Genomic DNA, 17,497 nt, shown 5'->3' with positions numbered 1-17,497 from the left:
CCCCAGGGCCAGCATGTGTGTCCAGTTGCAGCTCCTGGAAGCTCGGATTTCAGAACTGGAATGGTGGCTGGAGACACAGTGGACCATCCGCGAATCTGAGATTATTGTGGCTAGCGCGTTTAAGAGAGGTGGTCACGCCGCAGCTGAAGGGACTTGAGGAAGAAAGGGAACAAGTGACCACCAGGCAGTCCAAGTGAAACAGGCAGGTAATTCAGGAGTGCCCTGGAGTCTCACTCGCAAATCGGTATACTGTTTTGGAGGCTGATGAGGCTGGCTCCTCCAGGGTTCGCAGACAAAACCAAGCCTCTGGCATTACAAGCAGCCTGTCTGCAAAGGTGGGGGGAAAGAGAGGAAGAACAATAGTAAGAAGGGATTCTGTAGTCAGGGGAACAGTTAAGCGCTACTGTGGCCATGGCCTTTGTGCAGGGTGGAGGGTTTTAGATTCCTGGACCACTGAGACCATTCCTGGGGAAGCTGGGACATGTACAAGTGGGACAATCTACATCTGAACCAGAGAGGTACTAACATCCTTGCTGGCGGGGTGGCGAGTGCTGTTGGGAGGAGTTTAAACTAATTCGGCTGGGGAAGGGGACACAGACTGTCAGCAGAATAAGGACACAGCATAACTCAGAAAAGCCATCAAGCCAGAGGGAATATACCGGTAGTAAGTTTCAAGGGAGTAAAACAAGGCTGGATGGCCTCTATTTTAATCAGGTATTACAGGTAAAACAGAAGAGTTAAGGGCGAAGGTTGACACGTGGCATTGTGGTATAGTAGCCATCACGGGGACGTGGTTGAGAGAGGGGCAGGATTGGCAGCTCAACATCCCGTGATATAGAATCTTTAGGTAAGGCAGAAGATGCGGTAAAGGAGGACTGGGTAAAAGTGGAAGAGATATTGCATTATTAGTTAAGGAGTCAGCTACCGCAGGAAGGAGGGATGATATCTTGGAGAGGGCATCAAATGAAGCTTTGTAGGTCGAGCTTAGGAATAAAAAAGGGACAACCACATTTTTTAGGTGTTTATTATAGACTCCCAGATAGTCCGCGGGAAATTGAAGAGCAAATATGTGCACAATTCGCAGAGATATGTAAATTATATCAGGTGATTTCAACTTCTCTAACATTAACTGGGATTGCATTAAGGACTTAAAATGGAGTGGAGTTCTTAAAATGTGCACAGAAGAACCTTTTATTTTATTTTAAAATTTTTCCAATTAAGGGGAAATTTAACGTGGCCAATCCACCAACCCTACACATCTTTGGGTTGTGGGGGTGAGACCCACACAGATACAGGGAGAAGGTGCAAACTCCACACGGACTCCTTGGAGCCGGGATCGAACCCAGATTCTCAGCACCATGAGTCAGCAGCAGAACTCTTTAGCTCAATTATATAGAGGGTCCATCCAACAAGGGACAAAAGAACAAAGAAAAGTACAGCACAGCAACAGGCCCTTCGGCCCTCCAAGCCTGTGCCGACCATGCCTCCCGACTAAACTACAATCTTCTTCACTTCCTGGGTCCGTATCCCTCTATTCCCATCCTATTCGTGTATTTGTCAAAGTGCCCCTTAAATGTCACTATCGTCCCTGCTTCCACCACCACCTCTGGCAGAGAGTTCCAGGCACCCACTACCCTGTGTAAAAAAAACTTGCCACGTACATCTCCTCTAAACCTTGCCCCTCGCACCTTAAACCTATGCCCCCTAGTAATTGACCCCTCGACCCTGGGGAAAAGCCTCTGACTATCCACTCTGTCCATGCCCCTCATAATTTTGTAGACCTCCATCAGGTCGCCCCTCAACCTCCGTCGTTCCAGTGAGAACAAACTGAGTTTATTCAACCACTCCTCATAGCTAATGCCCTCCATACCAGGCAACAACCTGGTAAATCTCTTCTGCACCCTCTCTAACGCCTCCACATCCTTTTGGTAGTGTGGCGACCAGAATTGAACACCATATTCCAAGTGTGACCTAACTAAGGTTCTATACAGCTGCAACATGACTTGCCAATTCTTATACTCAATGCCCGGGCCAATGAAGGCAAGCATGCCGTTTGCCTTCTCAACTACCTTCTCCACCTGTGTTGGCCCTTTCAGTGACCTGTGGACCTGTACACCTAGATCTGTCTGACTTTCAATACTCTTGAGGGTTTTACCATTCACTGTATATTCCCTACCTGCATTAGACCTTCCAAAATGCATTTGTCCGGATTAAACTCCATCTGCCATCTCTCCGCCCGTCTCCAAACAATCTAAATCCTTCTGTATCCTCTTACAGTCCTCATCGCTACCCGCAATTCCACCAACCTTTGTGTCGTCTGAAAACTTACTAATCAGACTAGTTACATTTTCCTCCAAATCATTTATATATACTACGAACAGCAAAGGTCCCAGCACTGATCCCTGTGGAACACCACTAGTCACAGCCCTCCAATTAGAAAAGCACCCTTCCTTTGCTACTCTCTGCCTTCTATGACCTAGCCAGTTCTGTATTCACCTTGCAAGCTCACCCCTGATCCCGTACCAGCCTCCCCGAACAGGCGGCGGAATGTGGCGACTAGGGGCTTTTCACAGTTACTTCATTTGAAGGCTACTTGTGACAATAAGCGATTTTCATTTCATTTTTAATTCATTTCATTTCACCTTTTGCACCAGTCTACCTTGTCAAAGGCCTTACTGAAGTCCATATAGACAACATCCACTGCCCTACTGCATCAATCATCTTTGTGACCTCTTCGAAAAACTCTATCAAGTTAGTGAGACACGACCTCCCCTTCACAAATGAGTGCTGCCTCTCACTAATACGTCCATTTGCTTCCAAATGGGTGCAGATCTTGTCTCGAAGAATTCTCTCTAGTAATTTCCCTACCACTGATGTAAAGCTCACCGGCCTGTAGTTCCCTGAATTATCCTTGCTACCCTTCTGAAACCAAGGGACACATTGGCTATTCTCCAGTCCTCCTGGACATCACCTGAAGACAGTGAGGATCCAAAGGTTTTGTCAAGGCCTCAGCAATTTCCTCTCTAGCCTCCTTCAGTATTCTGGGGTAGATCCCATCACGCCCTGGGGACTTATCTACCGTAATATTTTTCAAGATGCCCAACACCTCGTCTTTTTGGATATCAATGTGACCCAGGCTATCTACATACCCTTCTCCAGACTCAACATCCACCAATTCCTTCGCTTTGGTGAATACTTATGCAAAGTATTCATTTAATACCTCGCCCATTTCCTCTGGCTTCACACATAGATTCCCTCTCCTGTCCTTCAGTGGGCCAACCCGTTCCCTGGCTACTCTCTTGCTTTTTATGTACGTGTAAAAAGCCGTGGGATTTTCCTTAACCCCATTTGCCAATGACTTTTCGTGACCCCTACTAGCCCTCCTGACTCCTTGCTTAAGTTCCTTCCTACTTTCCTTATATTCCTCCACATGGTACAATTTAAGTTTCTTATAGACAAAGAAATAGTCACGGTGCAAAAAAAAAAGGTTTTGGATTGGGGAAAGAGTGGATTTTAGTAAAATAAAGTAGGATCTGGCCAAGGTAGACTGGAAAGAGTTGTGGGAAAATCTACAGAAGAGTATTGGGGGAGTTCAAAAAGTAAATGGGCTGACATGTTCCCTCTTGGGTAATGGGAAGGAGTAACAAGCCCAGAGAACCATGTATGACAGAGACATTCAGGATGCGATAAGAAGGGAAAGAGAGGTTTTAGCAAATTCAAGGGGAGCAAATCAACGGAGGCATCAGTGGAGTACAGAAAGTGCAGGATGGAACTTAAGGGAGCAATTGGGAGAGAAAAGAGGGGATATGAGGAAGTTCTGGCTGGTAAAAGTAGGGAAAATCCAAGATATTCTATAAGTATATCAACAGGAAGAAAATAACCAAGGAAAGAGTAGGGGCCATTAGGGAGAATGAGGAGGTAGATATGTAACCCAGGGAGAGACTGAGAGGTTCTTGAGCAAAGATGTTGTGGGAGGCGGGGGAGGAAATTACAGGGGCTCGGACCCAAATTTTTAATTCATCACTGGTTATAGGGGATGTGCCAGAGGACTGGATAACAGGTAAGGTGGTCCCACTATTTCAGAAAGGTTGTCGAGATAAGCCAGGGAACTGCAAACTAGTGAGTCTCATGTCAGTGGTAGGGGAACTATTGGAGAAAATTCTGAAGGAGAATCTCTATCGCCACTTGGAGGCAAAGTTTGATCAGGAATAGTCAGCGTGGCTTTGTCAGAGGGAAGCCATGCCTAACAAATTTGATTGAATTATTGAGCATGTGACCAGGTGTGTAAATCAGGATAGTGCAGTTGATGTAGTTTACATGGATTTCAGCAAAGTCTTCAACAAGGTCCCAAATGGGAGACTTAAGGCGGCAAATGCAAATGTGATATAGGGTAACTTGATGTAGTGGATTCAAAATTGGCTTAGCTGTAGTACAGAGGGCGATGACAGACGGCTGCTTTAGTGGGTGGAAGCCTGTGTCCAGTGGTGTACCACAGGGATCTGTTGCTTATCATAGAATTTACAGTGCAGGAGGCCATTCGGCCCATCGAGTCTGCTCCGGCCCTTGGAAAGAGCATCCGACTTAAGCCCACGCCTCCAGCCTACCCCTATAACTCCACCTAACCTTTTTGGACACCAAGGGCAATTTATCATAACCAATCCACCTAACCTGCACATCTTGGACTGTGGGAGGAAACCGGAGCACCCGGAGGAAACCCACGCAGACACGGGGAGAACGTGCAGACTCCGCACAGACAGTGACCCAAGCCGGGAATCGACTGACCAGGCGGTTAACAGTGAGGTTGAGAGTCTTGGGTTACAGTAAGATGTGGACGGGATGGTCAAATGGGCAGAAAAGTCACCCTGAAAAGAGAGATGATGATACACTTTGGAAAGAGTAATTTGACAATAGCCTGACAATGGGAAGTTCTGAGGAACAAAGGGACCTTGGAATGTTTGCCAATAGGTCTCTGAATAGGATGGTGAAAAAGGCATATGGGACACTGACTTTATCAATTGAGGCATAGGTTACAAACGCAGGGAGGTCATGTAGAGTTCAATAGAACTTTGGTTAGGCCACAGCTGGAGTGCTGTGCAATTGTGTCGCCACATGAAAGGAAGCATATGATTGCACTGGAGGCGATTCACCAGGTTGTTGCCTGGGATGGAACTTTTAAGTTATGAAGAGAGGTTGGATAGGCTTGGGTTGTTTTCGCTGGAACAATGAAGACTGCGGAGCAACCTAATTGAGGTGTACAAGATTATGAGGAACATGGATAGGGTGCAGCTGTTCCCTTGTTAAAGGGTCAGTTACGGATGTTCACGGTGAGGGGCAGGAGGTTGAGAGAGGATTTGAGGAAATACTGTGAAGGTCTGGAATGCACTTCCTGGGAGGGTGGTAGTGGAAGGTTGCCTCACACGCTTTACAAAGTACCTGGATGAGCACATGGCAGTTATAACATTCAAGGCTATGGGCCAAGTGCTGGCAAATCGGATTAGGTAGGCAGGTCAGGTGTATTTCATGTGTCGGTGCAGATTCGATGGGCCGAAGGGTCTCTTCTGGACAGTATTGTTCTGTGAACAGTAGAGAGTGAGTGATATGGGGAATTGAGAGTCTGTAATAATAGAGAGGGAGTGACAGAGGACAAGTGAGAGAGTCTGTAACATTGGAGAGAGATGTGGAGATGCCGCCGTTGGACTGCGTTGGTGAGCACAGTAAGAAGTCTTACAACACCAGATTAAAGTCCAACAGTTTGGTTCAAATTGCTAGCTTTCGGAGCACTGCTCCTTCCTCAGGTGAATAAAGAGGTAGGTTCCAGAAACACACACACACACATATACATACATATATATATATGTATATATAGACAAAGGCAAAGGTGCAAGACAATACTGTGAATGCGAGCATTTGTAGGTAATTAAGACTTTGCAGCTCCTTGCATAATCACCGAACAGAAATTTATAGCCAAGTTCCGCACACGAGTGCGGCCTCAACTGGGACCTTGGATTCATGTCGCATTACATTCATCCCCCACCATCTGGCCTGGGCTAGTGAAGTCCTACCAACTGTCCTGGCTTGAGACAATTCACACCTCTTTAACCTGGGGTTACCCCTCTCTCTGGATCTGTAAAGATTTAATTACCTGCAAATGCTCGCATTCAAAGCATTGTCTTGCATCTTTGACTTTGTCTTTATAAATGTTTCTGGAACATACCTCTTTATTCACCTGAGGAAGGAGCAGTGCTCCGAAAGCTAGTGATTTGAAACAAACCGGTTGGACTTTAACCTGGTGTTGTAAGACTTCTTACATTAGAGAGAGAGAGAGTGACACAAGGGAATTGAGCGAGAGGGGCTTTAACAATAGAGAGCGAGTGACTCGGGGGCAGGGGAGGAGAGAGATAAAGGCATTGCAAAGAGCGGCGGAGCACTAGAACTGTTGCCTTGTAAGGAGGAAGATTTAAACAAATAACATCGGGCAGCACGGTAGCATAGTGGTTATCACAATTGCTTCACAGCTCCAGGGTCCCAGGTTTGATTCCCAGCTTGGGTCACTATCTGTGCGGACGTAATTCCTGTGTGTGTGCGTGGGTTTCCTTTGGGTGATCCGGTTTCCTCGCACAGTCCAACGAAGTGTGCAGGTTAGGTGGATTGACAATGCTAAATTGCCCTTGGTGTCCAAAATTGGGGTTTCTGGGTTATGGAGGTAGGGTGCTCTTTCCAAGAGCCGGTGCAGACTCGATAGGCCAAATGGTCTTCTTCTGTACTGTAAATTCTATGAAATTTTCAGTTCTTAATATATCCGTCTCTTTTAAAATGAGAATGGGAGCCAGTAGAAGAACACTCAATCATTCAACAGAGTAGGTAGAATACTATGAACATCTATCAATAGAAAGCTTTGATCACTCACCGATCCACCCAGCTCAGATATGAAACTTCTGAGCAATCCGTTGTCCACAGCCATGCTGCCCGGACCACTTTGCAGCCCCCACCCCATGCCGACTCTTGTGTATAGGTTTAATGGGTACCGGTTTCTCTCTCAAACTGTGCTTTACCAGACTCCAGAGCATGTTTCCTCAGCTAGCACAACACTGTCTCATCACTCTGGACCCAGAGCATCACACTGTGTCTGCTCTAAAACTGCTTTCTAAAGGTACACAGCCAGCCAGTGTCCCTGTCCTTCTGCTCATCCTTTCCCGAGGAGGGAATTCTCTAAATCCCCCCTTGGCCACCACATGTCCGGCAGACAGTTCACTGGATGATTACTCCATTACCCGCGAGATGACTGACACACAATTTATGGGGAATCAATGTTTGGCCTTCGCTAACTTGAATAAAATAGTTCAGTTCACCGTGGATCCAGCAGCTACCTGCAGCACTCTGCCATGTACAAGTGTCCCAATGGCTCCTGCGCACAAACGAGGTGTTAGTCCTTTAAACAGACCTCGTTTTCCATCGATTTTCACAATGTGCTTGGCTGCAGGAGAAATGGGAGTAATATTTCAATTAGGTTCAATCTTTTAAATTAAGTTAACAGTGAATGTTAATTAATACAGTAATGTTCTACTATTGTTTAATGTCCGCTGCCCAACCATCTTCAGCTGCTTCATCATTGACCGCCCTTCCATCATATAGTCAGAAGTGGGAGGTTTGCTCATAATTTAAATCGCATAATGTTAAGATACTGAAGCAGTCCACGCCCAAATACAGCAAGACTTGAACAACATTCAGACTTGGGCTGACAAGTGGCAAGTAACATTCGTGCCACACAAGTACCAGACAATTCCCATCTCCAACAAGAGAGATTCGAACCATCTGTCTTTGACATCCAAGCACAATACTGTCATGTGAGAGTACCTTTAAGAAATGGGTGCGTATATAAGTATCTGTAGTGAGAGTACCTTTAAGAAATTAGTGTTTATAAATGGGTGTGTGTATATAAGTATCTGTAGTGAGAGTACCTTTAAGAAATGTATGTTTATTACTGCAGTGATGTCAGAGACTGGGTGGAGCTGGGCTGTCAGCTTTTTACTTTCATTTTAGGCTATTTGCTGCAGGGTGTGTTTTAGTTTCGTTTTCAGAGCTGGATAGCTGCAGTCACAGCCAAAAGGTGTATTAGAGTCTCTCTGTAATCTAAAGACTGTAAATCGATCCTGGTGATTTAAAACTAATAACAGTAGTGACTTTAACCTGATGTGCTTCTGGTAAAAGTTGTTTTAAGTCTTATGGATTTTAAAAGGAAAGCTTAAAGGATTACTTTGTGTTGTATTCTTTGGGGGTTGTATTTGAATTAATGGTTGCTAAGATGTTCACTGTATGTTTTACAAAGGTTAACTTGAGTTCATAGAATAAACATTGTTTTGCTTAAAAAAAACGTTTCAATTTCTGCTGTACCATACCTGTAGAGTGGGCCGGGTGCTCCCCATACCACAATCTAGTAAGAGTTGTGGGTCAGGTGAACTCCATGATACACTTTGGGGTTCTCTAAACCCTGGCCCATAACAAATTAGGGGCTTGAAGGGGATAAAAATCTATCTATTGGTTTTGCTTAGTGAACTTAGACAGTAATGGGTGAGCATATTGAGGTTGTTTTTCAGGTGTGGTATTTCAGTTTAAGTAGGGAGTGTGATGTGGACAATGGCTCTTTCAGAGGCTCAGAAGTTTTTGGGGGTGGAGACGGTCACACGCAGTACCTTACGGACAGAGACTAAAAGCAGGCTGTTAGATTTGGCAAAATGTTGCAGTTAACATTACCTGACAAAATGCGAAAAGGTGAGGTAATTATGGTGGTGGCTAAGCATTTAAAGTTGCCTGAGATACAGATGACTCATTGGAACTGGCAAAAAATTCAGTTCCAAATTAAACAAATGGAACACGAGAAAGAACTAAAGCAGCTTGAATACGAAAGAGAGGAAAAAGAGAGAAAGGGAGATACAGATCAGGGAAAAAGATAGAGAGAGTTTGAACTTCAGAAAATGGCCATGAAACATGAGTCAGTTAAAATTGGCAGACGTAAAGGGAAACGTACAGTTGGAAGATAGTGATGAGGATAGTGAGAAAGAGCGTCAGAGTCGAAGGCTTGGTGGGAATCTATTTAAATATGTCCAAGCATTGCCAAGGTTTGACGAGAAGGAGGTAGAAGCTTTTTTCATTTCATTTGAGAAGGTAGCTAAGCAAATGAATTGGCCACAGGACATGCGAGTATTACTGATTCAAACAAAGCTGGTAGGTAGGGCTTGTGAAGTGTTTGCATTACTACCAGAGGAGGTATCTGGGACATATGAGGAGGTGAAAAAATCCATCTTAGGTGCATATGAACTATTGCCTGAAGCCTACAGACAAACGTTTAGAAATTTAAGGAAAGAACCCGGTCAAACATACATGGAGTTTGAAAGGATCCATGATAGGTGGATAAGGGCTTTGAAAATAGACCAAACGTATGAAACTCAGAGAAATTATACTTTTGGAGGAGTTTAAAAATTCAATTCCAGATATAGTGAGAACTCATGTGGAAGAACGAGGGTTAAAACTGCGAGATTAGCAGCAGAATGATTATGAATTAATTCATAAACCAAAGCTTGGTTTCCGACATCAGTTTCAGCCTGTGAGGGATAGAAACTGGGGACATGAGAAATACTCAAGTGGTAAAGGTAAAGGGGATCTGATGGGAGATAATGAGAGTGTACCTCAGATTAAAAAAGAAATCCAGAAGGGTGGAAAAGAAATGAAAAGTTTCAAATGTTTTCACTGTAATAAAGTAAGCCATGTAAAGTCACAGTGTTGGTGGTTGAAGAAAAGCACTGGGAAGGCTGATGTGGTAAAAGAGGATAAGACAGTGGGGTTTGTTCAAGTGGTAAAGGAAAGTGAAGCGAAGGAGGTGCAAAAGATTGTACAGCCTGATCAAGAGGTGATTGATAAGTAGGTGCCAGATCTCTTTAAAGAATTTACTTGTGTGGGTAAAGTTTACTCATGTGTATCAGGAGCAGGTAAAGAAGTCACAATTTTGAGAGATACGGGAGCTAGTCAATCTTGAATGATAAGAGGTGAGGAGTTATGTAGTTTGGGAAGAACGTTGCTAGAAAAGGTGGTAATATGTGGAATTAAGGATGAGAGGAGTAGTGTTCAATTATATAGGGTAAGGTTGGAAAGGTCAGTGAAGAGTGGTGAAGTGGTAGTAGGAGTAATAGAGAAACTATCTTGTCCAGGAATACAGTTTATCTTGGGTAATAATATAGCTGGATCGCAGATGGGAGTGATGACTACTGTAAATCAATCCTGGTGATTTGAAACTAATATCAATAGTGACTTTAATATGATGTGCTTCTGGTAAAAGGTATTTTGAGTGTTATGGATGTGAAAAGGAAAGCTGAAAGGATTACTTAGTGTTGTATTCTTTGGGGGTTGTATTTGAATTAATGGTTGCTAAGATGTTCGCTGTTTTAAAAAGACTTGACTTCATAGAATAAACATTGTTTTGCTTTAAAAAATACTTTTGCATTTCTGCTGTACCATACCTATAGAGTCGGCTGTGTGCTGTCCATACCACAATCTATTAAAAGTTGTGGGTCAGGTGAACACCATGATACACTTTGGGGTTCTCTAAACCCTGGCCCATAACAATACCCTCATTCAGGACACAGCAGTCCACTTTGATTGGCACCCCATCCACCAGCTTAAACATTCACCACTGACGCACAGTTGAAACAGCATGTCCCATGTGCAAGCTGTACCACAGATACTCACCAACGCCCCTGCATCGGCATCTTCTAAACCTCATTGAAAATGCATGTATACAAACAGAGACCCAGGATTCCCATCACCCAGCTCACAAAAACCTCAAGAAAACTAAAGCCAGGCTTAACTTTTCTCAACAAAGTACACTTAAACATACAGCTATACATCATTCGTAACTATTCCATCAAACACTCCCAGGACATGTACAGCACGGGGTTAGATACAGAGTAAAGCTTCCTCTAGACTGTCTCAAACACTCCTCGGCACATAGTACAGCCGTTTAGGCACAGAGTAAAGTTCCTGCCACAGATTCCATCAAGCACTCCAAAGCACAGCTATGGTACAGATTGACTGGCAGTGGCTTGGTAGCTAATATTGTGTTATCTCTGAACTGTCTTGGGCACAATCAGACATTAAGCACTAGAAAACAGCATTCTGTATTGATTCAGTACCTACCGTATGTAAAAAGACCGGGCAGCTGGAGAACTGGTCGCCTGAAGATGTTGCGACCCATAACTGGAGCAATGGGTTCATGGCCAACCTAGAATGAAGTGAAAAATAACTTGTTCAAGTTGGATCACAAAACCTAATTGATGGAGTGTTTCACCTCGCTGCCCATGGGCTGGGTGTGGCACTTACACAGTGGAATGATTAGAGAGTCGGTGTTTGACTGCGTGCGATTAGCAGTCCACCCTCTCAGAACAGCAAAGATTCTACGCCATTTCTCAAAGAGGCGGCAGTGGGTCTGTCCTTGTGTACCAGCCAATATTTATGTCAATTATAAACTAAAGAAAACAAAAGCAAACTGGAGATGCTGGAAATCTGAAAGAGAGAGAGAAAAAATGCTGAAAGCACTCAGCATGTTAGGCAGCATCTATGGAGAGAGAAATAGTGAAGGTTTCAGATCAGCAACCCTTCATTCGGTCAGCAAATAATGATAGGACAAGTGAAGATGATGTGACCAGAGGAGGTGTGAACAGAAGAACTGAAAACACCAATTATCGGTCCTTATCACAGTGCTGTGTGTGAGATCTTGCTGTGTAGAAATTGGCTGCCCATTTTTTCAATTTAACAGTAATTACACTTTAAATGTACTGAAAAGGGACTCTAATTCAGTCACTTTTAAAGTCAGGGTCGCGGCCCGCATGGTGGGTCACGAGCGGCTGTCAGGAGGGTCGCGGAGCCATGCATTGCAGCGTTCCTGATCACGGGAAGTAGTGCTGCAGCAACCGGCTTTTAAAAATGCCGGCCACGACCGGCTTTCAGAATGCCGGCCATGCTGCGCAGGCGTTCCTGCTCATCGGTGCGCAGGCCTGGAGCCCAGCGACAAAGACCACCTCCTTCTGATGTAAGCATGCTGAGCCAGGAGCAGATTTAAAACTTGATGCAGTCTGCCTGCCTGAAGCAACGGCAGAAAGCAGGTCACGCGCCCCATATGCTGACATCATGTGTTCTGGGTGCAAGAAAGATTCCTCCACCTTGCAGCTGCCAGCAGGGCTGGTGTGAGCTCCAAGGCTTCTGGTGAACAACCCATGACGAAGAAGCTGAAAATAGGAACAAAGCAGCATAAAGATGATTACTTGAGGTATGGGTTATTCATTGTGCCACTGCAAATCAGGATTCAAAGTTTGTGCGTGTTACATGCAGGGACGGACTAGAAAATTAAAGATTAAAACCCTCAAAACTTCAAATGCATTTGAGGACAAACCTTTTTTATTTTTCAACGGATGCAGTGAGATCTTAAATCATCAGCTGAAGTCATTATCAGAAATGTAACATTGAATAACAAAGCAACTGGGATCGTGAGGATCAAGTAGGCTTACCTGTCACATTAAAGGCAAGTGAAAACGGTGGCTTGCGAAGGTTGGTCGGTTGGTAAAAATGGGTCCTGGGCAAAAAAGTTTGAAAACCACTGCTCTAAATTACTATGGGATGCTTTGAGATATGAACACAAGTAGGCCATTTGGCCCCTTGAACCTGATCTATTTAATATCATGGCTGATCTGTTTGTATTGAGTTTCACATTCCCATCCACCCCTGATAATCTCCGATTCTTGTTAGGCAAGAGAATCAGTGTTAATAATATTCAGTGACTCCATTTCCACCTCCTTCTGAGGCAAAGTTCCAAAGTTGCACAACCCTCAGAAATAAATTCTCATCTCTGTCCTAAAGGGGGAACCCCTAATTTTAAAACAGTGCCCCCTCGTTCAGGACTCACCCGCAAGAGCAAATATCCTTACCATATCCACCACGTCAACACCATTCAGGGTCTTCACGACTTAATCGTCATCCCTCACTCTGCTAAACTCCAGTAGAAAGAAGCCCAGTCTGCCTAACCTTTCAGATACTAATCTAGTAATATTTCTCTGAACCACCTCCAATGAATTTCCCTTCCGAAATGATGAGAGTTAAACTGCACACAGTAGTCGAGATGTGGTCTCACCAATGCCTTGTATAACTGAAGCTGATCCTTACTTGGATGTGATTGTGAAAGGTTCTTTCCAAAGGCACGTTTTTTCCCTGTGCACAATTGTGGAACAGCTAACCACAGAATGAATACTGAGCCAGCTTCGTGGCTGCTGGCACCAAACTGAGTGAGACACCCTGACAAACAGCAGCTTAAAATAGCCCAGTCACAAAGTGCGAAGACTGACACTTACTTTCTTTCCCCCGTAATTACTTTGTACAGTGCTTTTAACCAAGAGCAGGTCCCACCCGAGCCAAGCGGTGTTCCTGGCTCCAGCTGGACCGCTAATTATATGCTGCTCATTCTCTCCCTTTCACCTCATTGTTCCCTCCAATAATGCAGCATAAACAGCCCTGACCCCGAGTCACAGGTCATAATTGGCCAATTCCAAATTCACACCTGTGACTGGATATTATCCAGAGTGACTGCACAGACATCACCTGCTCTCCTCAAGGCGCTGTCACATTCTTCAAAGACATTCCCCGACAATCGAGTCCCCACTACTTCACACAGATGATGTGGAGATGCCGGCGTTGGACTGGGGCGAGCACAGTAAGAAGTCTTACAACACCAGGTTAAAGTCCAACAGGTTTCTTTCAAACAAATGCAAATGCTCGCATTCCAAGCATTGTCCGGCATCTCTGACTTGGTCTATATAAATGTTTCTGGATCATACCTCTCCATTCACCTGAGGAAGGAGCTGTGCTCCGAAAGCTCGTGTTTGAAACAAACCTGTTGGACTTTAACCTGGTTGTGTAAGACTTCTCACACAGGTGACCCATTCTGTATTCTGGGCACATTCCAAGCGTGAGCTTTGGTAGCCAGGAGGAATCAGAATCCCTACAGTGCAGAAGGAGGCCATTCGGCCTATCGAGTCTGCACCGACCCTCTGAAAGAGCATCCTACCTAGGCTCACGCCCCTGCCCTATGCCCGTAACTCCACGGGGAGAAAGTGAAAACTCCACACAGACAGTCATCCGAAGTCGGAATTGAACCCGGGTCCCTGGTGCTGTGAGGCAGCAGTGCTAACCACTGTGCCACCTTGTGGAGGGTTGTCACGATTGAGCTGGATCACATCTACACCAATGTCCTCACCCTGGTGCAACTTGCATGAAACGATTGTAGGTTGGTCATGTCCCTACCCTAGGATGCTGAGGCTCACTGAAGTGCACCAACTACTGACAGAGATCACTAACCCGGCACAAGTCACGGGTGAAAATTGTAGCTGAGTTATGGAAAGCTAGGACTGCACTCTCAACCTGCCATAAAAATCCATTGAGACTCGAAGTCAATTGAAACGGTTAAACTGAATTGATCGGACCTTTCTGACATAAAGGCATTCAGTGTTATTGAATGATGTTTCAGTGAAGGTAAAGAGCAATTATGATCATGAACAGATTAAAGGGACTGAGCGGTTTCCTCCACGCCTATATCTTTCTCTGGTATTTTCAGGGGAACTGGTCAAAGCAGACACTTTAAATACACATTCAAAGAATGGTGATCAAGGTGTACAAAATTATGAGCGACATAGATAGGGTAGGTAGGAAGAAACCTTTCCCCTCAGTAGAGGGGTCAATAACCAGGGGACAGAGATTTAAGGTAAGGGGTGTAGCCACCTGGGTTGGCCACTTCCTGATTCCAAAATGGATGCCCGCTAAGAATGCAGGGAAATTCAGCCAGGCACAGGGAAAAAAGCAAGTGCAAGGTTTCCTGTGTATTAAGACTTGCAAAAACCCAGACAGAACCGAAACCAGCGACCATCTGCATATTAATGAGCGATCCCCAGGAACAATTGGATACATTAAAGTAATCGAGACCAAACCAGACTCCTCGGCGCCAGCAGGAGCCAAGACAAAGGAAGGTCAACGGACACATAGGAACCGGCCAGCGATCAGGGAACAGCTCCAGTATTGGAGAAATCGATCAGAACGATTGGGACTTAGTCCAATCAATTGGAACCAGGTACGGGGTCCACCCAAAAGGGCGCGAAACCCCTGGGGACTATAAAACAGAGTCCTCAAGTTCAATTCGTCCTTCTTGGCAGGGTCTCTCAGCAGCTCGAAACAACTCTTGACTGTGACTCTCAATGAGAGACCTGCCTAGCAGCTGCACCAACCAAGTAAGTCTCCAGTCAACGCACGCTACAAGATAGGCGCTCCTCGCTACTAGTCCATACCAGCTTGAAACCTGCAGCCTCAGAATCGAATGAAAGGCCATTGTTCCCCTGACCTGGTGGGCCATTTCCAAAGCTAAGTACAGGCCTTTTAGTGTTAGAGCAAGTCTAGTAAGTAGAGTTTTATGCTTGAGTAGTGATTGACTGTGTATAATAAATATGTTTTGATTTGAAACTTACTAACTGGTGTATTGCATTATTGATCAGCACTTGGCTTTGAACCTCGTGGTGGTATCATAAAGATACCTGGCGACTCTAGAGCAAAGGTTATAAAACAGAGCAATTAAGTAAAGCACAATTAGCAACATTTATTGGCGAACTCTGACAGGACTCGACTTAGAAGTGGCCCCCCCACTCCGAGAGAACCCAAAAATTTGAATTAGAATCCAATTGGGAACAGAAATAACCATAAGTGTTCAAGCAGTTCTGATCAATCCTCCAGAATTCGGAAGTATTTTAATGCATGCGTACTAACAGGGATATAAGGTAAAACTGATAGTTTTTCGCAACAAAATCTGTCGGGAGTTTGTATTCCGGAAATTAGCGAAAGCCGAACCCGTGTTTGCAGCATCGCTTTATTACCCCTTGTTCCAAATTTAAAGAGAACCCACAGACATAGAGAAATGGCAATGAAGGCAATGGAACGCCTTATGAACCCACAAGAATTCGTGGTCGCAGCGACCAGTAGATTAGGACAGTGTCCCGTTTGGGAAGTTGAGATTAGAAAATACCTCAAAGGGAAGGGATGGCCCCTTTGGAGTGACTTTTGTGCGAATGAGGAAACAGGTCCCAGAAGTATAGGACATACTTGGTGGGAGAACCTGACCGAAATCCATAAGAGGAGCTTAGGGAAAGCTCGCAAGCCGATGGCAATCGTGTCCAGTCTGGCACAATTGCGAGGCACAAAGGTGGTTGTTCGGACGCTCCGCAAAGAGATAGAAGAGAGACATCGAATTAGTAAAGTCGATGTTAGTGAGATCGAGAAAGAGAATGCAGAATTAAGAAGGAAGTTGGCAGCGAAAGACAGAGAGGTGGATGATGCCAAGAGAGCACACCAGTCTTGTCTGGCGAACCTAAGCAGCTTCCAGACCCAATATGATAAGGCCTATCGGGACACACACGTGCAGTCCTGGTAAAAGAGACAGAGAAACAGGTAGAGGCATTGAAAAAGCAATGCAGCGATCTAAAAGCAGCATTACAAGCACTCCATGCTTCCACCACGGAGCAGAGACAAAGCTCAGTAGATCACGCAAAGTGCCTGAAGCAGATTGCAGAACTGCAGTCTCTGCTTTCAGTCCAAAACGGATTCCAAAGCACATTTGGATCCCAATTAGGTGAGGAAAACGGCCCTGATTGGCAAGAACTAAATGAAACCGCACATAGATATGTACAGGGAACATGTGCGCAAGAAAAGCCCCAAAAAAGAGCACCCCAACCCCCCACAGAGCAGATAGATCACACACCCATGAATCCGGTAACTACCCACCGCAGAGCCGCACCAGACGGAGACGCGGAATTCCTTTATACGACCCCCTTAACTGTGACCCAATTACGGGACGCATGCAAAAAGATCACACCGTTCCTCCCCACCTCAGACCCCCACCAATTCTTTGCTAGAGTTAAGTAGCAGGCGACCATATACGGCCTGGATGAGCGAGAGCAAGTGAAGCTCACAGTTTTGAGCCTAGACCATTCCATTGTAGCAGCCCTTCCCGACCCACAGAATGTAGGAGGAGGCACTCTTGCAGAAATGCACACGGCGATCCTAGATGCGATCAGTTACAATAGAGGTGACCCAGTAGAAGGTCTGAATAAGTGCAGGCAGAAGAAAACAGAACACCCCACAGTGTTTGCTGGACGCCTGTGGATCCATTTTACAGCGTATTCGGAAACTTAAACCGTGCCCATTTGATCCCAGAAGACACGGCCAAATGGACCCGAACCCTGATCTCTCATGCCACAGAGGCAGGACAGAGAGCTTGTGTGAATTATGACCCATCAGAAGAGGCCCACAACGAAAAATGGTTTTAAAAAGGTTGTCCCGCGCTTGGGAGCAATCCGTGTTAGCACCCGTTCAGACCAGGCAGACATCAACGGAACTGACTGACGGTGTTCGGGCTCCCCAA

The 17,497-nt window shown here is 45.2% G+C and overlaps 1 protein-coding gene across 2 annotated transcripts in view; it reads right to left on the bottom strand.

Annotated features, from left to right (window-relative positions):
* Positions 1 to 17,497, bottom strand: part of mtch2 (mitochondrial carrier homolog 2) — a 73,746-nt gene that overhangs the window by 41,649 nt on the left and 14,600 nt on the right. Inside the window, exons 2-3 of one of the 2 annotated variants that reach the window (XM_038807318.1) lie at positions 11,188 to 11,272; positions 7,350 to 7,474 (exon numbers count right to left, since the gene is read on the bottom strand). In XM_038807318.1, coding sequence (XP_038663246.1) covers positions 7,350 to 7,474; positions 11,188 to 11,272 — 210 coding nt within the window. The remainder of the gene's footprint in view (positions 1 to 7,349; positions 7,475 to 11,187; positions 11,273 to 17,497) is intronic. The other variant, XM_038807319.1, reaches the window with a different exon arrangement.

Source organism: Scyliorhinus canicula, chromosome 9 (assembly GCF_902713615.1).
Source record: "Scyliorhinus canicula chromosome 9, sScyCan1.1, whole genome shotgun sequence".
Classification (NCBI taxonomy): domain Eukaryota; kingdom Metazoa; phylum Chordata; class Chondrichthyes; order Carcharhiniformes; family Scyliorhinidae; genus Scyliorhinus; species Scyliorhinus canicula.
This window is presented reverse-complemented; position numbering and strand designations above follow the sequence as displayed.